This window comes from Euwallacea fornicatus, chromosome 2 (genome assembly GCF_040115645.1).
Source record: "Euwallacea fornicatus isolate EFF26 chromosome 2, ASM4011564v1, whole genome shotgun sequence".
Classification (NCBI taxonomy): domain Eukaryota; kingdom Metazoa; phylum Arthropoda; class Insecta; order Coleoptera; family Curculionidae; genus Euwallacea; species Euwallacea fornicatus.
This window is the reverse complement of record NC_089542.1, coordinates 3,120,953-3,144,190: the sequence shown is the minus strand read 5'-3', so window position 1 is coordinate 3,144,190 and position 23,238 is coordinate 3,120,953. Positions and strand designations below refer to the sequence as shown.

Below are 23,238 nucleotides of genomic sequence, written 5' to 3'. Positions count from 1 at the left end.
TTACGAAAACCTTATGTTTTAAATTTTAATAACATCTGAGAAATCGCTTAAAACCATCAACTTTGAGTTACCCTGTATGTACAGGGAATGCTTGTATTTATACGCGCAGAAATGTAAATGAGTTTGCTTTAAGGTGTAAATTAATTTAACCTTTTGAGATATGTATGTCATACAAGAAGTAATCCACCCCAGCATCATCCTCAGTTAGATATGTTGATGCTCTTGACTTCTAAAATGAAATGAACTTTCTTATGCGGTCAAAATACCACTGTTAAAATGGACATTGGACAAATCAACAGAACTATTTTCTATCATTTTTGGGTCACAATAAAAACGCAAGAGAGTAAGATCAAAATGAAGAATGTGAAGCAGCTTTTTAATTCGCCTGAGACCACTTCTCTACTTTCCACACAAAATGAGGATGAACTAGCTGTATTGACTAGATTAAATTGAAAATATCGTGTATAAAAAAATTTGAATCTAAAAAGCAGAGTAACTGAACTAAACGAGCTCCGTATATTGACCTTTTCTCGAAATCCTCCAATGAATAATGACCTGTTTAGCATCAACCGTAAATCGAATATACATATTAAGAATTTACATTTACATCTCCGTAGGATGGTGCATTATGTATAAACCATATCTTGAAATATAAATTTATATTCAGAACCGGCCTTATGGAGTGGTGACGGCTGAGGGCGGCATATCAGGAAGGGTGGCGAAATCTGATCATCGGTGGTTTTCCGTGGGGATAACGAGAGCGGCGTTAAAAAATTTTGCCTAGTGCCCCAGATTTGAGAAGGCCGACCCTATCGTCACTTAAAATTTGAAGTGGCAAAAAATAGATTCCTCAACCTTCGAGATTTTTCCAAATTTTCAATATGCCGTTTATCGGTCCAATATACAACATATAGGCCCTATATTGACGGTGAATATCTCAGTTGGGGTCGCGAAGTCTTTTCTGAATCGTCATTTTTGGTATTAAAAAATCGCAAAAGTTAAGGACCAAAATGATGAAAAGGCAGGGGACCGTTGAACGGATTTTCTTGGGGGAAGAGGAATTTTTTAAAATAAACATTACCAGTAATAATTTTGAATGATCTCATAAATCGAAATCATACAGACTTTTTCACGAAACTGGAATATTATTTTGAAAGTTACTTTTCAAATTTATCTATAGTTCACTAATTTTCTATGTTATTATTTGTGAAATAAAACTAAAGCGGAAATTCCGTCATTTTAATTTTTTAAATGTTCTTTAATCGGCCAAGTTGGATCCAAAAATTATGTTATTATATAAATATATCAAGTGAAATAACTTTTGGTTGGAAACGGATAATCATTAGAAAAGCTCACTGTAGATGACGAACCACAATGGTAATGAATTGATTAAGCCATTCCTTAGATACAGTTGCCATTAAATACATCTGCTTCACAACAGATTAAGTGATTAATTTAACCATTAGATACCTCTGAGATTTGAATGCTCACTTGAGATTTTTCAATGATGGTCCATTATATATCATGAACTGAAAGTTTTTAGTAACACTCTGCGCTTTGTATATATTTTTTTATCTCATCCCAATACAACATATTCCGTGCACGGTTGCCAGCTGTCGTTTTATGGCTCACAACTCCTATAGGGCTGTTTAATATGTCTATGCTACTATCAAAATCAGATGTTCTTTGACAGAAGTAACGTAAATATAAACAAAATATTTGTATTTTTAATTATACGTACAAAATTTTAAAAATTATTTTAAACTCTTAAAAAGCGAATTTTTAAAATTTTGAGTAGTCTTGTCTTGAATTAATTGAGAAAAAAATGTCGAAATTTAAAGGTAAGTACGTTCCTCGTTTAGAGTAAGTAACATTTTTAGAAATTTCCATTACTACCTCTATTATAATCCATATAGTTGTATCCTTTAAAAAAACACTATATGTATATGACTAGTCCTCTATTACAGTTCAGACAGCACCCTACGAAATATCAAACTCCAAATAAGCACTTACACCTCAGGCAATTTTTACTCCAATCCATACACCCTTTTCAAGCTCCTATCCAAATAAAGAAGAAAAACATGAAAGGAAATATCAGACTGGGTCACAAACCAAAGTTTCCTATAGTAAATCCTTGATAACATTTCAGGAATCAATTAATATTTTTAGGTCATTATCGTCACACAAAACGCAATAGTAAACCATCTGTAGGGAAGCAAGCTAAGGAAGTCTTGGAGACACTTGATGAAAATAATCCAGTGATTAAAATGTTTAGGGTATTTTCAAGTGAGCTAGATGACCGACATGACCGTCATGAACGCATTGTCAAATTGAGTCGTGACATTACAATAGAGTCAAAGAGGATTATTTTTCTGCTTCACAGCTCCAACACTGATATGTAAGTAGGTATTTTTGAATAAAGAAAATGGAGAAATTGTTTAATCTATGAAGGATTTTTAATTAAGTGGTTAATGTTATGTAGGAATGTTGTTTATAGGTGTGACCCACAAACCTGTGTCCAAAATGAGTTTATTTAATGTTTTATACCCAAAAAATCTCCCAGAAATTAAAGTTTTTTTTTTAATTGAAGGGTTTGTAGTTGAAAGATATTTATATTTCTTTCTTACTTTTATTCATTTCAGTGAAGAAAAGAAAAAATCTGTTCTTTTGGAAGCTGATTTAAGACTACAAAATTTATATGAAAGTTTCAAATTCATCGCCATGGAACTCATAGGTCATAGTGGTTATTTATACCACCGAGCCTTTACCAGTGGAATGCAAGAATTTGTTGAAGCTCTATGTTTTTATCATTTTATTAAAGAAGAAAGACTTCACCCTTGGGCCGAAATAAACCAAAAATTTTTCTTTGAAGATGCAGAAAAGTCTATATTCAATTTACTGTTCACACAGTACGATTTTATATTGGGAATTGCTGATTTTACTGGAGAGTTAATGAGAAAGTGCATTAATACTTTGGGATCAGGGAATGTTAATGATTGCTTCAGGATTTGCAATTTTATGAGAGCTATTCATACTGGATTTTTGAGTAAGTTGGTTTTAGTGGTAATGGTAGAAATATACAGGATGTCACAAATTCATACCTAAGTATGCAGATCTTGAAAATGGTAAAAGATACAAGTTTATTGAAACTGAAGCAAATATTCTTAAGAAGTCGCAAAATTGTTGCTTATTTGGTACTTGTTATTGAATTCGTTTTTGTTTTAGGTTTGTCCCATTCAGGTAACAGAGAAATTTCGAGAAAAGCTTATGTTTTGAAACAAAGCTTAGCCAAAATGGAGCTAGTTTGTTACAATATCCAAATCCGAGGCAGTGAAATTCCAAAACATATGTTGCTTAGTGTCATAGATTCCCATGATGTTGAGAAAGAAGATGACGAAGGTTTCTGCATGTAAACACATTTCATACATGAAACTGAAATATTGCAATAAATTAATAATTTTAAATTCATTGGTTTTAATAGGAATATCCCAGTTTACGTTAAGGGCGATCTGACCAATTTTTCGTAGAGCACGGTTTATGCAACATTGATTCGAACCTACGTAATGCATCCAAATAATTTGCAGCGCTACAGACTTTGGTTTTAACCTTAGAAAGAGTCACAAAATGCACTTCTCCACGAGTAGAGTGGAAAGGATAAGAGAAAAATTTAAGTCAAAATTCTTATTGAAAATCTTTTTATTTCCTATAAATGTGGAGGTACATTGAGAAAACTTTCCTCTACTAATTGCATTACGAGTTGCTCCGCTATTATTAAGTCCTTGATTTTGCAACTGCATGTCTTGAATTAAATCCTGCAGTAGTAGAAACTTGTTGGGTTATTATAAGAATACCAGTCTCCTCGATTGACGTGTATACGGTACAATTATATGCAGTGCTGTGTAAAGGATTAATATATAAATATTTACGTACCAAAGCTCTTGGGTTGTTTTATTTAGCAAATTTCGTATCAAAGAATTAGACGTATCGTCGGACCTATTCAATTAAGCTTGACCGCCCAAGTGCGTAGAAAATAATACAATTGAACTAATTTTCAGCGATTTCCTCCCTTCTGAGTCTAAGATTTATAAGGGTGTTTTGCTTGAAAGTAGATCACACTGCATGCAAATCAATCATTATAAATGCCTCGATTTTCCAAGGCGACGTTACTATTGGTGATATTGGCTGAGTAAGAGCGTCGTATATCTAGATAGGTGAAACGTGACTATATTATTGTATAAATCAGGTTGATTGATATGCCAAAAACACTTCAGAATCGCCAAGAAATGATAATTCAGGGTATTTATAGAAAATCGTATTTATTCTAAGAAATAGGGTAAAAACTGTCGCTTTTTCAATTGCTCAACTTATGACATATATACATGCGTATTTATCAGTTTACCTTTAGAGTGAGTAAAACTTTTTTGTATTGCAAAATATGTACTATGAAATTTACTAGAAAAATAATTATCTATAAAAATTGAGGCAATTTCTTTCTTATTTAAACACCTTCGGTCTCTTAATACAATAAAAAATGTTGATCATCACGTAGGTCATCTCTTCAAAAATGCAAATAAAATTTAAATAGGTTTTTTTTTTAGCTACGTGTTCACGATGACTACTTAGAACTAGAGTCTTAATTTTAAGCAGTATAACAATCTACAGGAATTGCATCCAAAGTACGTGCGCTTGTTAACATTGATTATGCAGGGGTTGTTGTGATATGATACTGCCATGTTCAATTGCACTCTTTTTTATTTTTTGACTATTTCGGTGGGGTACGTCACTGCAAGTATCCGTGGCTGGGAAATTTGGGGAAAATTTATATTTCCATATTAGGCAGAACTGATGCCTACTTCTGGGTCGTTCTCTTTGACGTGGGATAAGGTTCTCAAACACTTTATTTTTATCAATCAAGCATTTTGTTTTCTCTTTTAATCCTCTACATCATTTCTCCCCCGGTGATAATGAGTTTTTTGGTTGGAAAATTTGTCGTATTGGATAGGAAGAATATATCTTTAGTTATTGATATATTATAACCTGATGATCCAGTTTATATTCTACAGGAATTTCCAGTTTTTGAAAGTCAATTAACGAGAATCAGGTATATTAATTTTTTTGTAGTTCGAAAACTAAAGTAGAAACTTCACTCCCTCTGAGCAAGGACTAAATTGGAACGTTCACTCCCAAAGGCATAAAACTGTTTTCATTTGCACTGGGGCATAATTCATTTGAATAGTCAAATAGAAGATCAAAGAAACAAAAATGGTGAAAATTTTATGAAATTCGTGACTTTTGACCTTAGAATATGAATAAATAGGGGTGACACTTAGCATTTTACATTATTTTTTATAAATTTAATATAAATACTTAAATTTCGAAGTTCGAAAAATAGTGGATATGTCTTGAGATTAAAATGTCTTTTTTTTAACCCATTAGCTATTTGCTGTTTGTGAGTTGTTTGCTTCACATGTTACCACGAGATAAAAAAAAAAACTTTGATATTCTGATATATCGTGCAACTCTAAATTGTGCTTTCCCCCTGTTATTTTTAGTATCAAATTATTATTTTTTAAAATTTAAAAGCAGCATTAAATAGGACAAAAATATTACTTTTTGACATTTTTTTACCTTTTTTAATGTTGCGTACGTCTCTGGTAGTACAAAATAGCCGATTTTTCAAAATTGAAACATAGGTGATGTGACACTTTAAATTAAAGGTATTTCGAACCTACATTCAATGGTGTATTATGATTACAAATCTGTTATGTTGTTTTTGAGAAAAATAGATACAAGTTTGTTTTGAAAAGCAATACGAACTCAGTTAAATAGTACAAAAACAAAGGAAAAACTTATTTATTGATAGGGAATTATTTTGTTTCCGATTTTGTGCTCAGCCTTTAGTTAAAAATAAAAAAATTAAATAAAACGATAACTGGAAATAACCAAATACTATTTGTTAGCCCAAAATGGAAAACAAACAAATTTCCTCTCATTAACAAGTTTTTTCATTCTTTACATAGTATTGAACTGAGTTTATATTGTATTTTTTTCAAATTTAAATCTATTTTCTTAAAAATTCAATTGATAGATTTTGAACCGCAATACACTATAGAATGTAGTTTTGAAATATTTTTAACACGGTTCATTTAAACACGAAATGATAGTAGTTTTTGTTCTCTTTAATTGTGCTTTTAATTAAAAAAATTATAATTTGTTAAAAAAAGGGAACATGGAGGAAGGGAGGGGTAACAATTTAGAGCCGCATGGTATATAAAAGTCGTTCTCGGCTTATCTCCAGAAGTGCCACTTTAAACTTATGTTACTTAAATCCGATTCTAGAACAACGAGTTTATATTAAATAATAAACTTTTTAAGCGGTAGCAGTGATTTCAAGAGACCTCCATAATTTTGCGTTTTAAGAGGCCTGTTAAATACTTTTCAAGTAAGAAAATGTATTACTATTCTTTCCGTTCTACGCAGCTTGTAATAGTTCTTTTTATAATGGCTGATTGTGCGTTTTTTGGATATGCTTCACTCGATTTTACTGATTGTGGTGAGTACTCAATATACTATAGTATACGGGCAAAAATTTTCAAGGAACTGAGTAGAAGGTGGTGCTAGATACCTATAAGGTTTTTTGCTCGGTAATGATATGTGTTAATTTTCCGGTCTTATGTAAATTCAATGAAATTGTATTAACGCGCGGCAAAATCTTCGGGCGCCCACGCGCGCTAAAATCTTTACGCACAGACAAGTGACAAAATCTTTACACGCATGCGCCCGGTAAAATATTTTCTCACAGTTTATATTCTTTACATAAACTTTTGACACTGATGGTTTCCATTTGTTTTGTGTCGGTTTTTTAACAGACTCATGGTCGATAAAAATACTTTATCGCCCATTCATGGGAAGACGCAGTTCCATAATTAAAGGTTCTGTAATTAATTATTCTAGGGGGATGTTACTGCTGTAGCATCAAGCAACGTGCTCTTTGAAACACAACGCTCAACTAAGGTGCATAGATAAAGTAACGTTTATATAATTTATAAAACATTTGCTATATATGTTGGGTTAGTAAATGAACTCGTCCATATCGCTCTTAATTTTCGGCTGGTAATAAATTTCGGATCAAGTTTGTGACTAGAAAATGAGAATGAGTCGTGTTTCCACGTACCTTTTGAACCTGAAATTTTTCTTATTTTGTGCCAACTACGATGTGTTAAATTTTTCCCATGGATTTTATTATTGAAAATGGGACAAAAATACATTGAACAATTATCCTGAAACGTCAGGAATAGGAGAAGAGCCGAAGTATCCGAAGGACAATTCTTTAGTGGTTGGGATTAGAGTTTATTTCTACCTCCAAATTAAACGTGTTTACATAAAGGACAGCCTTAAAATACTACTAAGTGAAACGAAATGGATTTAAGATTAGTCATATGCCCCATTGCGTATCCTTGAAGAGCTAGACAAATAGTATATAGCCATTATTTGAAGAGGCGGATTTTTACTGTAGAACCCGTTAAAAAATGAGTGTTTTGGCGCCAATTAATATGAACACAATCATTGTTTTCTAATGATTTCTTTATAACCCATACTCTAGTTTAAGTGGCCGACAAATACTGCATATTGGCACATACATCTAGTTAAAACACTTATTGCGCGTTAATTCCAGTAATGCAGATATGATTAAGTGTTTATTCTGTCATAGCGACGTCATTACACAGTCACTTATAATGTGAGTTGTTTCGCTTTTTCGATCTTGCTAATAACGGAATTAAATACAAAATTAAGGCCAACCATATGTTATCTCAATGTTCGGCTTATTTGCAGATGTTTGCGTGCGGAAAATAAAAGCACACGGAAAAGTACAACTTTCTGCACTGAAATATGTTCAGAAATTATCAGATGTCACAAAAAATCCTATCACTTTTTTTTTTATTCCATATTACCACACCTCCATCACTATACCATTACGGTTCATTTAGGATTAATAGGCGTTTGTCTTATTGGTAAACAAGGTCAGTCAAATTTAAATCAGTTAATGCTTTGAATCCGAAGGAGAATCATTACGATGGTCACCCTAGAGACGCACACTCGTTCAATTTTGCTTTACGGGTATAAATTAGGCCTAAAAGTCACAGAAATTTCGTCAGTGTTTGAGAAGGATGCTCCCTCAGATCGAAAGGTGCAATTTCGGTTCTCAAAATATTGTAACGGGGATGAGTTCCTTATGGATGAACCTTAAAATGGATGACTGGAGATTGTCAATGATGACGCCCTGACTGAAATTATTGAGGCTGATCCGTGCCAAATTTCTGCAGACATAGCCACATAGTTCGGTGTTTCAGCAGCGACCATCAGATTTTTTTCATCTAAGAGTTGAGCCCCAGAAGACCTCCATCAAATTGGTAAGAGCAAAAAGATAGATAAGTGGGTTTCTCACAAATTGACCGACCGCAATCGGTTGACTTGTATAACAATTACACCTTCTTTTTTGTCTAAATTAAATAAAAACCATTTTTAGATCGTATCGGAAAATATATTTTATATGATACAAGACATTTTCACCAATGGTTCTCTAAATGTGAACCATCAAAATATTTACACCCAAAAAAAGTTTTGCTGGCTCTTTTTTAGACTTTTGAAGTATTATTCATTCAGAGCTTCTTTACTTACATCAGATATACAGTCTGCCTCAGATAAGGATGACAAGGATGGAGATCTCGGAAAGGTTATTCGATATAAAATCACTTAAATTAGGAAAAAGTTACGCAATTTAAAATAAATTAATAATCTGTTTTTATACTGGCTAAATACCGAAAGATTACGAAGATAGTCGAAACAAAACGAATATGGTAGTTTTCGTTTTTTTGTAAATAACTCTTATACGGTTACTGTTAGAGGAATGAAAGTTTTACATTCTTAATACCTCTCTTATACATATGTATAAGAGAGGTATTCGATACAATTAATTCAGAAAGGCTGAACAGAGTTTTGGATTCGACGGGGAAAAGAACATATTTATGTTTGGAAAATAATGATGATTTATTCGAACATTTGTTATAATTTGAAACTTCTATTCGTTCCAAATTTAGCGATTTCGTGAATATCGTTGTTACTGTTATAAAAAAATTATATAATTAAATTGATATTTTTTATTTTATGTTGATTTTAGGAATACTCATAAGTAAATAAAATTATGCGCGCGTCAAACAATTTTAAGGTTTTGCACCTTTAAAATATTTTTAATAGGTCTATAGCATTTATTTATTTATTGTGTACCATTGTTATAAGTTGAAATTATAGCGGATTTATCAAAAAATGTTTTAATGACTACACTTTATAGAGTTTCTGCGAAAAATATCAAATGCAATGCATGACTTAAAAGGGAATTTTATGACGATTTTAAAAATGTAAATATTCGATGTTTCGCCTATATGAAAATCAAAAGTTCAACCATTTATCTCCGAAGTAAAGAGCAAACAAGAAAACTGGTAATACTCCTAAGAGGTTCTTGATAACAAGTGTCTTGATAATGTAAAACTTTTATTCCGTATAAGATAATTTACCGTATAAGAGTTATTTGCAAAAAAACCAAACTGCCAAATTTGTTTTTTTCCAAATATCTTCGTAACCATTAGGAATTTAGCCGGTGTAAACGTAGATTATTAATTTTTTTCAAATTGAGTAACTTTTTCCTAATTTGAACTATTGTGCATCTATTACCTTTACCTTTCCGAGATTCTCACACTGTTCATCTTTATCTGGAACAGAGTGTATACATATCCATATTTGACAAAACAGAAAAAATTGCGTGAATTTTAGCCTTTTCTTAGCAATAAAAAAGATACTTTACTCCTTTAAGATAACGCCCATTCTTATGCGGCTAAGATCGCACGGGAAAGATTGTTGGCTATTCGCTGGGAAACTATATCTCACCCACCACATTTTTCTGATTTGCCCCCTTCGGACTGTGACCTGTTCAGAGCACTGGACAATAGTATGAGATAAACAACGTTCTCGGATCGCAGTACCTTTAAACAGCCTTAAAATATTTTTCCTCATCCAATCCAGCTGATTTTTATTAAAAAAAAAAAAAGAAATTCGAGACCTTCAGTTACGTTGGGAAAAAGTTTTGGAGAGTGAAGGTGATTATTTTGATGAGTAAACAATTTTTCAAACATTCTTTCGCGTTATACTTTCCTCATGGCAAAAAAGCGAGAGGACATTTGCGGTACCTGTTAGCTACTTTCTCACGCTAACAGAAAAAAAAAATCTATATTTTGTTCTAACTGACCTTTATGTCTGTTTCACTTAAAATTCTATCAGAATTCTATCTCTTGCGGTAGACGAATAAAATGGAACCGTGCAAATCCATACAAACTCTATTAGGACATAATTTTCAGGATTTTCCATGATGACCGAAGTCGTATGACGAGTGTCATCAGTTTGTCACTGTGAATTTCTCCAGCCTGAGTCATGGACAACAATTTAGGCACTGTTTAATTCCGTTCATGTGAAGTTCGATATGGAAGGGCCATTTAAGTAGTGGCTGCGATTGATTACGAATTAATTATATGATTAAATTGAGCAATGTTTTGTACCCTCAGGATGTCTTTGGAAAGTTTAGTTACTTGCAAACTGACACGGAAAATTAAATCATGATTTCGAAAAACTGATCTCGATATAATAAAGTCATCTTGACTCGTAAATCTCGGTTTTCGAGTGCTTAATTTAATTATAATATTATATGTAGATAGCACGTGTGTTATTATCTGGTAAAACTGTATTAATAATAATCTCAAGATAATCTCAATAATTTCCAATATTTCGTATTCATGGCTACTATAGACTACTTCTGACCAAATCTACGTTACATCTTAATCTGTAATGCAGCAATTATGTGTGTGATTAGGTTGATTTCAATGCTCAATTGGTTGAATTCTGGATAGGATTCCAAATCTGAGTGATAAAATTCACATTAATGTAACAAAACTTAATCATTTTATTATATTTACTGAAAATCTCAGATCTTTCAGGAAGTGCCAGAGTTTGGTGTTGTTTTAAATTAATCATCTTTTCCAGGTGGAGATCCACTGAAGTCAATTGCAATAACAGACTGTGCGAGGTCATTTTGCACATTAAAAGCCGGCAGTACCTATAATGTCACAGTTATACCTGAATTTGTAAGTAAGTATTCTCATATTTCTTTTGTCAGGTAATATTTTAAAGAGAGCTTGGCTTCAGGAACATGTCCTACGCCCATGACTTTTCATTTAAAGTCGAATATAAGAATCATCTGGAAGCAACCGCATCCTCACTTAATTATTTTTAAAGTCAGTAATGCAGTAAGAGTTTCAACAAAAGAGGAGTTAAAAGAAAATATTGAAAATTATAAATTTTTAGATACATTTCCGTTGCTTAAAATTCATGTTGCACACCAACGTTTCTTATTGAATGTCAGATACAAGAACCATTTTAAAGAAAAATGTGTTTTCAGTTACTTAACAGCAGCGGGGGTGTTAAACATCAACAATATGTTGGAAAAATTGTCAATATTCCAATTTTTACACATTTTTAACACTTATGTGTGAATATTTTAAACTTGTGATTTTTGACCTGCCGACTCGAGTGCTATCCCTGTAACAACGAGGAGTTTCTATGGCAAAATGTATAAAATAATTTTCTTTAGAATTTGGCCTTACCAGAATCATGTTAATCTCATTTTTTTTTGCGCGTTTAATATTGATGCGATACTGATTAAAAGTCTACTGTATCATAATACTACAGGAAATGCGGAAAAGTACCACTTATGGTTCAAATCACGCAACTTAAAGGTAAATTGGGATAAGTCGTCAAATCGTGTTTTTGTCCCAGAAATCTGTGGTAGAATTTTGTACAGACCTTTTAGTGTGGTTTTGATTTTGACCATTCAGCAACATTTCGAACCACTGCTATCGCCTGCATGTTTATCTCCAACCCATTTTGTGTGAGATCTAATGTGATGAATCATTTCTTCATTTCATAAACACAATATACCTTGGAGGTAGAATGAGAGAATGATGAGAGGATCACTGAAATAGGCTGAAAATAAACATATGTATGTAGACAAAAGAAGAAACTTGTGCCCTTGTCGAAATTCGATTGACAAAATATGCAATATTGATGTTTTTCTCTTGTGTATAACTTTCAAAGTATTTGATGGTGGTTGAAGAATGATTTGCAACATTTCTAATTTTTGAAGGGGAAATCTAAATATACAAGTTGAGATAGTATTCGAAATGACGCTATTGGAATAAACAAACCTTATCAATTTTAAACCACATTGATTTTGCACATTTGAACTTTAATAGTAAACACTAAACCGAGATTTACGTTAAGTAGGTACCTATTGTATTTTAAAATTTAAAAATACTTATACATAATAACTTTGAACTGCATTGTTTGGTTCTCACTGGAACATATAAGTAACCACGTCAAATGAAGATTCTAATCTTCATGCCCTTGCATTGAATTTTCTACACCTATCAATTTGTTGTAGTAGACGCACAAGAGGATTTTCTTAAAATATATTTGCTTTTTATAATATTTCGCTAGCGAATTTAACTGTAATGATAGGGTTAGTCCGAGTTTTTAGAATTTTTCAGTGAGAATTTCAAACGTTGACCGTACCTAAGAAGCGAAAAAAACCTCTCATTGTTTATAGATGTTGAGGGTTAAATAGGTCATTCTGTACACTCTGCACAGAGGGGGAAAATATGTTTAGTGTGAGCTTTATTTGATATTTACAGTTTTTGCCAAGACGAGCTTTGCGATCAAATTTAATTCGAATCAAGTTTTCTATTGTTTCAGACCCTCAAGTTGACGATTCCAGTATAGAGGTCCACCTCATCCAGTATGGTGCTCTTTTCAATCAAAGTGCATCAATCATGAACAAATGTGATTACGGCTGCCCTATTACCAATAAACTAAGCTATCCTGTGTTTAATTTGAATTTTACAGTTAGTTCGAACATGGTAGGGGTAAGTACAACTTTTAAAATTTGATAAAGAGCGATCGTAGAGATATGAAAATCCGCAAAAGTTCAAATTTTAAAATTTTTCTCTTTAAGGTAATTAATAATCATTTTTAAATTATTTATTGTTTCATGAGCATAAACTTTCTGATTTTATAATGAGCTTCTCTTGCAGTTGCCTGCAACGTTAAGAATATCATGTAAATACACAAGTGGCACTTCTACTATTACTGGATATTGTGTTGAGATAAATGTTAGTATCTATAAATAACCAACAATATATCAACACGAAAAAATATAATTAAATTTATGTTTACATTACGTGAATTATTAATAAAGTGAATGTTTTGTATAAATGTGTTTTATCGCAGATTAACAATGAGACAGAAAAATTGGATGGTTTTTTTAAATAAAATTTTTAACTAGGTATTTAAGAAGTTTGTAATGATGTTAAAGTATGTTTCGATTTAAGTATATTCAAGCTAATTACTTCTGCCTTATCAGTGGATGGTTCGTCAAATTTGTGATAATGATAGTTAGTCATTTTGTGTTAATTTTACAAAGAATAATTAAATTTTAAGATCGGTTTGTAAGTAATTTTGGTTGAAATTAGAATGATCAAATATTTATTTTTCTAATTAGAGCAAGTGGTACTTAATAATTTGCTTTTGTCACATTTTCATTATTTAAAGTTAGACAAAGAGCATTCAAAGAAGAAATCAATAGGGAACAAAACTAACTCGTAATTGTCATTTGACAATTAGTATAATAGGTAATTAAGGAGGAATATCGAATATAAATTTAAGTTTTTTATTATACATTTTTAAAAATAACTGTTGTATTACTTGAAGACAGTCCAGTTTATATTGAAATTACGGATTTGCTGAGGTAAAATTACAAAATTAAAAGACAGAAATCTCAAATAGGTAAAAATAGTAGGAAAGTTGCTCAAATGTGTAAAATGATGTAGAACCCGTAACCCGCCTAATTAACCATGAGCGATTGAGTATTGCCAAGTTGTCCTTTTCTGGGACTGTAGAAAGTCAAAGGTGCTAATTTCGAGGGTTGGAATGAATATGATAGTGCGGTGTTCATTCTTGAAATTGAAATTGAATTCTCGTAGTTCCGTCCAATTAGTGTCGTGGTTACTGCAGTCTCAAATCCAGTAACGACGTTACGTGGAAGACCTCATTCTCCAATCTTTCTAGCACGTCTCTTAGTTTTAAATATATTCCCGTGATACTAAGTGTTATTCGGCTTTGGTTTTCTTGTATGATATTAACTAAGTGGGGTTCAGTTTTCAAATTACATCAATGGTTAATCAGTTTGATTTTTTTTCTCGAATAACTGCTAATATAGCGTTAGTACGCACTATCACCAGAATAATTCTTTATGTGAGATCAATTTAATTAGGGTCGCTTATCCTAATAGGAAAACCATTGGATTAACGATTGTAGCAAACATTTGCGGAAACTGTCTATTCCATCTGCGCTCAATTGAACTCGACCAAATCTAGTCGTATGCACATAGTTTGCGCGCACATATTGAGGCCGCTCTTGATCGAACGTGCCGCGCTCTAAAGTACCGTCAGGAACTACACAATTCCGCGCAGTGTTTTAAAGAAAAAAATTATTTAGTATTTTGTATCAATTAGCGCGTGCGCACACTATTTTAATTAAATTCAAGGTCAGTCAATTCAAAACCGTATTGACCGCGCATGTATTTACAACCCCATCCAAAACGAACGTTTTTCTTTGATGTACTGAGACTTGCCGGATTGCGTTGCAGAATCTCGTAATTCGGCGCGCTACAGCGCACATTACCGTTCAAATTTCATACGTCGTGTTGCGCAGAGCAGTTTTAACAACGCAGCGCAGCGCGATAGGGCTTGAGTCACCGTCAGGTAAGTAAGTAGACGAAGAAATACGTTGATTCTATGTACGGCGGATAGTGGATACAACTGATAACTGTATTCAATGTGGCTGCTTTTTTCGAGTTCAAGTTATCTTTTGGCGTTACGAAGCACAGATTTTACTGCATTTCTAATATCGTGAGATTATGAAAATTCTGTCTTTCAACTTTTGAATCTGTTTCTTAAAAACCCAAATTATTATTGCAGACTAAAGAGAATATTTTCCAACTTCTAATAATCTGAAAAAGTTCGATACATTGTACCCATTTAATTATTTTTTTGAACCTCTGAATGAACCACAACAAGTCTCATAGTACATGGTGACAAAGTATTATATTTGTATTATGTTTGCACCCCGTAACAATCACAAGATACCTTCTCAAAATTGTACTACCATTTCTAACTAACATTTCTTTCTTGAAGGGGACTTTCATTTAGCTCTATGCAAAAGTACATAAAATATCATGTGTTTTGCTGGGTATTTATTTGCGAGCATGGGTCAGTAAGCGTCATAATTAATACCTGACTGGTGTCATCCTCGTCAAGGGTTCAAGTAAATACTTCACAGCGTAAAGTAGCTATATAAAAACACGTATAATTTCAATGTTCATGCCACTTGATTATCTAACATTGATTGCCGAGATTATCCAATAGGGAATTTGCAGTAATCGTGCTATTGGTGATGACATTGATGAAGATATATTATTTTAGAAATAATGGAAGCTCTGTTGTCACGTACGTACCTACTTGGCCTGGGATCATGAGCCTTTTACATGATTCTCGAATGTGAATTTAAGACTTTCAAAGTCCGTTTCTCAAGAAATGCCTGTGGAAACATTGTAATAAACTTTTTTTATGATTCCGTTATCAGGATTATTTTTAAATGTGACATGTGTTACAAAATGTCCTAGAGTTCGAGGTGGAAGCATAACGTATACATTTAGAATTCATCGGCTGTATCTCGAAAACTGTTAGAGCGACGATAAACTTAAGCGGTAAACGACGAATTTGTTAGGTATTAACTGTTTATACAGGGAGAGTTTTTTTTCTATGATAAGTGAAAGGATCTCGAAGCCTAGAAGAGTTATGAAGACTGTGAAATGGGGAAAGAATTGCAGCATTCGGTGACCAATTTAAAGCCACTTTTGGCTTCTTGCAAAAGTCCATGCCGTACTAGATAATTAGCAAAAATAAAATTTGGTTAGATTGTTTTAAGCGATCTAACCGTGTAATTGTTGATTAAAGAGAAATTGTGTAAATACGAATATTGTAGGTAATTTTGTCCACTAAACTTTTTTCTCATCACTCTCATTTTTGAGATATGGCATAAATTTACTTTTTTAAAGGAAATCATGGTAGATTATGATTTGTTTAAAAAAAGATTTTCAAGCCTTAAAATGATGACATCAATAAGTAGACAGATATTTTTCAAAATGGCGGACGTATAGTCTTTTTTTTTTCGCTGATATAGCAATATTAAAATAGTTGGCCATGGAATCGTTCACATTGATTTATTGTTTGATTGACACTGATAGCTGACATCATTTAAGTCAAATATAAGTTTAAGTTTTTTAATTGCTTTGATAAGATTTTTTAAATTGTATGATAATTTATTGCCTGTTTGTGAACAATTATTTGTTAATTCCCTAATTAATTATTAATAATACAGATTTTCAAAAAACCTCCCATTGTTGTTTACACGTGTATTGCATCGCTAAAAAATTCAAATTGTATGTTTTCTAATCGAACGCCAATAGAAAATGTCAAAAATTTCCTCAACCGCTCTTCTAAGAGCTGCTACTGATCAATAATTTTTTCTGTAAATTTCGTTTTTTTTTCGTTTTCCTTATAGCAAAAAAATGGCACATCACAATATTGTGCATTTTCAGTTGTGAAAAATTAATTTTAAAAACTTATACGCATTTAATAATTTTACGATTTGAAAAATTAAAAATCTTAGAAAATATCTTCTTGGCGAAGTTACTTTTGGCCTTAAAACCAACCTAACAGTTGGGGACTCTAAGACGCGATTTTTCAAACTCCTAGCAATTTTGTCAGAGAAATTATTTCCATGGAAGTGGAGAAATTAATCGAAGTTCTATTCTGACTTTGTCATTTCCATGGAAATTATAATGACCGAAGCTTTAATATGTTGATAGAAATATATTATATGGGGAATTTTAAGGTTCAAACTGACTCGAATCTAAGCAAACGTGATACAAAGGAGAGCATGCCTAAACTTTTGAAAATTTTTATTTGCATTAATTTCGCATCAGAATGTACATCCACACACCATGTTTGTTTTTTTTTATAAGAGAGTAAAATTTACTACATAACAAATGAAATTGTTCAAATATCTTAGTAAAGCTTAAAAAAGCGTTTATTTTGTATTTAGTATTAATATGAATTTTATTACTTTTAACAAAAAATGTTTTTACGTGAAAACATTTTTACTGTCAATAAAGAATTCTAATCTTCATAGAAAAATTTTGTGTTTCATTTGAAGAAATTAAATCAACCTCAAATGACCAAAAGGTGACCTTGAAAAAAAATTGACAGCATAAAAAGTTCAACCCCAGAAAAAAAAGCAACTTCATTTGGAATTTTTTTTATACATTTTCTCGTTTTCAGAATATTTTCCTGTCCCATTAACTATAATCACCCGGTATATATCGCAATGCGTAATCAAAAGTTTTTGAAGTGCACACCCAGGAACCATTCTAAGTTCAAGAATCGACGTATCCCTCAAAATATTTTGATATCTCAATTTTCCATATTCAGCCACATCATGTTATATCATGTTGATGATCTCCAGCTCGCACTTAATACATCATTCAGATTACAATAAGCCATTGGTCAAAACGTTCACTAAGCTTATAAATTTTATATTTGGCATTTCGTGACTATTAACAAATAGTAATTCTCGAGAATGCCATCGTTAGCAAATCTGGCTCTTAGTGCATTTATATGTGCTTTTCTCGTAGGCTTTTCGACACAAGTGCAGTTTACATCATGCGGTAAGCATTTCTTAAAATCATAAGAATCAGATGATTTACGCTTTTGACGACAGGAGGCGACACAGTACACGATCTGGAAATCACCGACTGTGCTGATTCTACGTGTACCCTGCATATGGGATACTACTATGAGGTGCTAGTTGCCCCAGACACCATAGGTAAGTCCCAACTTGTCTTTGCTTCTCATGTGTTGAAGAGTTGAAGATTCGTGCATCTAGTGTATGATCATGTTGTTCACTGTATAAATATTTAGACTATAAAACATGTGTGTTAAATTTTTTAGTTCCTCCACTAGTTGGACCTGAAATTCACGTAGGCCTAATCCAATATGACGCGTATTTCGAACAAGCCTCGATATGCATAAACGAGTGTGTGTCGTATGTTGTGGGAAACAGACTGCTGGATTTGGTCCCAAAATTTGATTTGAATGTTACAGTTTCTCAATGTTTAGTGGCGGTAAGTGCTTTCAAATAATAATAACTAAATTTAAACATGTTGATTTCCAGTGGTAGAATGATACTGGTTTTAAACGATTATAACTTCAAGTATTCAAGTGAGTTTAGTTTTAATGCCTCCCCTATCTACAGCGTCATTGTAAGCCCAGTGTCTCCTCAAACGGCAGTCTCATAACCGGTAATTTCCCTCTCCCTGAGCTGCTTGCAAAGGCTACAGTAAAACTAAAAGCTTATAAAAATGAATGCGCGTGTCTCAACTTGTTGCTCCTTCAGATGTACTATGCCTCCTGGAAAAACCCCTTGTCTCCTAAATTGAACCGAAGAGGACTGACTAGATATTTTACTACTCTCGTATTTATAAGTAGCGTCACGCTCATGAACATACTTTTATTAATATTTTATAATTAACGACGCTAATTTTAAGTTGCGAAGTTCTACAAAATGTTTTTTTCAGATGCCGGCAACCTTGCGCATAAATACTACCTACGTGGACAACGCTGGACATGAAGGTGGGTTTTGCATTGAAACCAGTGTTGATATTAAGAAGTGAATATCGTGAAATAAAATATACTTTTAAAATATCCTGATTGTCTTATTAGCGTAATTATTTAATTATACTACGAGCAACTGTATAATAATAATAAAATGCAAAAAAAATGCTGAAATATATATATTTTTTTAATTATGACAAATGACACCTGGTGACCATTCACTTGGATATGGCTATATTCTCACATAGAACATTCGGTTTTTGGTGACAGTCTGGGCAACTCTATGAGACGTGCCCCAATTCCTTCATATTCTTATTTATCGTTAAAGATAACGTTAATAATCCAATATGTATATTTAAAGACTGCTCGTTGCATCTTAAGGAGATTAGTTTAATTCATTACCCTTTAAGTAGTTATATTTCATGAAGGTCCAGATGTGAATCCTCCACACCGTATGATAAAAAAATAACTTTAAACATTTGAATTTAAGCATTCACCCTGTTAATGTTCTTACATCGGATAAGCTGAAATCGCTCTCTTTCTCTCAAAGCTCCAGGGAAGCTTTAGTTTGTTCAATTTCGTTCGAGTTCCCAATAAGGGCTTTTAACGTAGAGTGAGTTACGTAACGAGTTGGTATATAAAGAGTACGTATGATTAAGATAAAAATCCCAGTGGTCAACGTTTTTTGGAAGATCTCTAACATGGTTTAAAAAAAAAACAAATATATATCTGCAATACACTGGACGAACTTTTCGGTGTTCCATTGAACCTCTTCTCGCCAAGTACTTAGGATGTGCTGTTGGATTAGCTTCGTGTCATCCAATTATAACTTTACCGTATCATTAGATATAGTGCAGTTTGAAGCTGATTAAGGCATTTGCAGCTTTCTTATGGCATGTCGATTACGTATAAATGCAAATTGTTAAAAGGCACTTAAGATATTGTTTCGTTCAGATGCGATAAGATTTCAAGAAAATTCATATACTCACTTTCAATTTTGTAAATCAGTCTAAGACTTTAAAATCTATCAACATGCAGGTGTTTAAAATTATCCTTGCCATATCATTTGCGATTATTTTTGTTCCGCTCTGTGGAGCCGATATTTTCTTTTCCGACTGTGGTAAGTGCTACAATAATATCATGACGTGGATAATAATTAATATAATTAAAGGCTCAGAAGTAATTCAAGTTGAGGCAATCCATGCGGATAGGTGTAACAGCACCCCTTGTTTTTTCAGCAGAGGGCAAGCTTACAATTTGACGGTAATTCCCGACTATCTAGGTAAGCTACATTATTTATTTCAATCAGATGATCTCTGATCATGATCACTGTCTTTGCATCAGATTCCATTGATAGTAGTGACTTGATTGCTAGGGTGCTGATAAGGGGTGCAGAGTTCGAAGTTACTGCCAAATTGAATGAGGCTTGTGGATTACCTTGCCCTATCGAAGAGAGAGTGTTTACGCCTCACATTCCAGTGACGATCGAATTAGGGATTTCCTTAATCAGGGTAAGTATCGAGAGTATTTAAACTTCTTGAATGTATTTTTCAGTTCGAACAATACTCGTTGCATTGATTACTACGAAAAATATGAAACTGAATTGGCAATATAAAATGCACGCAGTGTAACGTAGTTCACAAGATTTCTTGCACCTTTTCCACGAATTTTATTAAAATATTTCCCCGATCTGCCCAAAACTTCAAAACGTCAATTTCTCACTTACCAACATGAAAATAGTATATCTTCTGCGTAAATCCTCTTGATAGCATTGCTAACTATAAGAATAAAAGTGTGGTAATTTTTTTGGGATTCACAGGATTGTCTCGAAGAGCGTTAATAAAGATTCAACAACTGAAAGATAATATATCGCTACATTTGGGCAATTCACGATAGCACTAAAAAACTGGTCTCCGCTAATTTGGTGATTATATCAAAATTAGCAAATCAGAGGCAAGGATCAGCAAAATCATGTCTTTCAGACGATCCTGCTAGTTGGAATCTTGACTTAAAATTTTCTAGTTTTTGGAGATATTAGATGGTGTAAGTGGTTGCTCTAAATAAACAAATACACACTAATCTGAAAACCAATACAATTGCAAACTGCCACAGTAGCAGACCACGTACGTATGGTTTGCTTACTCACGTGAGTGTGAAAAGTGCACTTTTCACATAATAATTAAGGAATAATAATATTATGTTGGATAAAATATCCAATGATGGAATTAGTTCAGGTTACAATTTTCGTACAGTTTTTGCTCGGGTCTTTAGAAATTAAATGACAATTTTATTACAAATTTTTGTGTGTTTTATGATTCCAGGGGCCTGCAGATTTGACACTGAACTCCACGTACTGGAGTGGAGGAATGCGAAGAAGTCGGTTCTGTGTGCAGGTTGGAATAGTCATTTACTAGAAGAAATATGTTATTGTTTCTTTTAAATTGTATGTACAGTTTACCATAAAAACAATGCAATTTTATTAAGATTTTTATCAATGTCTCAAGTGTTCAGTTACATTTAATTTTGGTCAAACTTTTGTAGGTTTTTTTTATGTCTTATGAGATCATATGTGAAAGAGCTTCTCTCGTACGTAATATTTAACTTTCTAGTTAATGAAAAATTAATGAGAGCAAGCACAATGTTGATAGTATAGATCTGCAAACCAGCACATTTTAAATATAAATCTTACATAAATAAGGTTTGAATTGATAGCAAATATATAAAATTTAAATTACTATTAGGTAGTGAAGGAAAAACCCTTTGTGGACTTTTACCCTCATTATTAGCAACGTAACATATTTTTTCCTATTGTATCTTCAGATATTTTTTTTATCTCTATACACCAAATTATCGATTTATAACACACATCCTAAGCTTTGATACAGTATAAACAAATCTACTGAATAATGTTAGACATTTTAACCTAACGCCGTTTCAATATGTACTTATTTCACGTATTCACAACATAACATTATTTCATAATTATATTTACCATTTTTTCACTATTACAAAAAAGAACATTAAAATTATAGGAATACAACAAATTCTATACCAATTGGACTTTGAAAGATACACACAGATGACCTGTAATCTCAGGTCCGGACTTGTAAGTTGCTTGCAGATAGAGCAATGCGCGGTTCTAAAAATTTCATGAAAATATACAATACAAAAGCAAAAGTAGAGGGGGTATGAAAAATATGGTAATTAGAAAAACTCACCCTCAATAATGATTGACAAAATACTAGTTTAAATTCCAAAAGTGCTTCTTGGTCGTTATAGAATGTAGGTGTCATGGTAGTTGCGTTTACAGGGAACAACGCCCCAAATAAACTTACATATGCAGTTACTTCCACTGCATCGAACCTGGAATCTAGGAAGTTTGAAGAATTCAATGTAATTTAAATTTAATGAATAAAACATCTCTTTCTATTGCGACTAACCTAACGAAGCCAGTACCAGTTGAACGAAATAGTCAGAGCCTCTTTGGATTTGACAGGGAACATACATGCAGCCAGAAAGTTTGATTTTCTTAACAGAAATGTTATTTGTTCCTATAAATCACATTTTGTAACATTTTCGTAAAAAATTCAAAACTTTTATAAAAATGATTTAAAATTCATATCACGGATACGATTTTGGAACAGTAAATGGAATCAGTCAAAAACGTGGAAAAGAATGTACGTACTAAAATTATATAATTTCATGGATCTCTCAGAGATTGGCGCCCATTTCTTAGGCACTTGCTCATTTAACTTGGAAGCAAATGGAAAAAATGAGCTTATCCAGAATACCGACACTTACCGCAGTCTATGAAATCAATGCGACTCTGAACTATTGAGATAACTAACATAAATGAGAGAACCAAATAAATTTGCTTCATTTTGGCTGGAAAACTTGACATCTTTGATCAACTGATGAAGAATTTATGATTATATGAGTAAATTCCGATTGCGACCTTCGACCTAAATGAGTTTGGACACAATAGTATATCAAATTTTTATTATTAAGCCTGTTCGATTTTATAGATTAAAAAGCCCAAATTATTTGATAATTTTACAATCAGCATAGATATAGGTATCTTTAAAGAGGTTCGAAGCCCTGTTAGATAAATTTATTGGGATTATGCATAGGAGTTTGATCTTTAAATATCACGATGAAGGCGAACGTATGGTAATTTTACTCAATGTACCACGAGAACTATCGTTTTGGTGTCTGTATGATTTAAGAATCATCCATCGCAAATATCACCATTTGCCAAAACCACTCTACAAATGTCATGATATTCATGTTTGAGATTAGGGGGATTTTGTCGCGACAGGGATTTGGATTACACTGTATTATGATT

At 32.7% G+C, this 23,238-nt stretch overlaps 5 protein-coding genes across 8 annotated transcripts in view; 4 read left to right on the top strand and 1 right to left on the bottom strand.

Moving 5' to 3' along the window:
- Trax (Translin associated factor X) overlaps positions 1-3,464 on the top strand; it is a 36,221-nt gene extending 32,757 nt beyond the window's left edge. For 2 of the 3 annotated variants that reach the window (XM_066301688.1, XM_066301692.1), the window contains exons 2-4: positions 2,170-2,398; positions 2,643-3,046; positions 3,226-3,464. In XM_066301688.1, coding sequence (XP_066157785.1) covers positions 2,268-2,398; positions 2,643-3,046; positions 3,226-3,413 — 723 coding nt within the window. In that variant the 5' untranslated portion in view covers positions 2,170-2,267 and the 3' untranslated portion in view covers positions 3,414-3,464. Of the gene's footprint in view, positions 1-1,678; positions 1,842-2,169; positions 2,399-2,642; positions 3,047-3,225 lie in introns of those variants that run through there. The other variant, XM_066301687.1, reaches the window with a different exon arrangement.
- Positions 3,465-6,370: 2,906 nt separating this feature from the next.
- Positions 6,371-13,851, top strand: LOC136350182 (uncharacterized). Its single transcript, XM_066301694.1, has 4 exons — positions 6,371-6,553; positions 11,089-11,193; positions 12,856-13,025; positions 13,194-13,851. Exons 1-4 carry the CDS (start codon positions 6,451-6,453, stop codon positions 13,287-13,289), a joined length of 474 nt encoding a protein of 157 aa, XP_066157791.1. The 5' UTR covers positions 6,371-6,450; the 3' UTR covers positions 13,290-13,851.
- A 3,855-nt stretch (positions 13,852-17,706) lies between these two features.
- On the top strand, positions 17,707-19,071 carry LOC136350184 (uncharacterized). Of its 2 annotated transcripts, none has more exons than XM_066301700.1 (4): positions 17,707-17,947; positions 18,001-18,105; positions 18,231-18,403; positions 18,454-18,474. In XM_066301700.1, the coding sequence occupies exons 1-4, from the start codon at positions 17,860-17,862 to the stop codon at positions 18,457-18,459; spliced, it is 372 nt and encodes a 123-aa protein (XP_066157797.1). In that variant the 5' UTR covers positions 17,707-17,859; the 3' UTR covers positions 18,460-18,474. The 2 variants fall into 2 exon arrangements, with proteins under 2 accessions (XP_066157797.1, XP_066157793.1); XM_066301696.1 differs by lacking the exon at positions 18,454-18,474 and adding an exon at positions 18,857-19,071 and having other exon boundaries at positions 17,715-17,947.
- Positions 19,072-19,640: 569 nt separating this feature from the next.
- Positions 19,641-21,781, top strand: LOC136344538 (uncharacterized). Its single transcript, XM_066292090.1, has 4 exons — positions 19,641-20,013; positions 20,065-20,175; positions 20,238-20,404; positions 21,215-21,781. The coding sequence occupies exons 1-4, from the start codon at positions 19,926-19,928 to the stop codon at positions 21,305-21,307; spliced, it is 459 nt and encodes a 152-aa protein (XP_066148187.1). The 5' UTR covers positions 19,641-19,925; the 3' UTR covers positions 21,308-21,781.
- A 21-nt stretch (positions 21,782-21,802) lies between these two features.
- LOC136344546 (uncharacterized) lies at positions 21,803-22,842 on the bottom strand. The gene is made up of 4 exons (XM_066292102.1): positions 22,695-22,842; positions 22,334-22,444; positions 22,112-22,263; positions 21,803-22,032 (listed from the first exon to the last, which is right to left on the bottom strand). The coding sequence occupies exons 1-4, from the start codon at positions 22,792-22,794 to the stop codon at positions 21,940-21,942; spliced, it is 456 nt and encodes a 151-aa protein (XP_066148199.1). The 5' UTR covers positions 22,795-22,842; the 3' UTR covers positions 21,803-21,939.
- Positions 22,843-23,238: the final 396 nt, after the last annotated feature.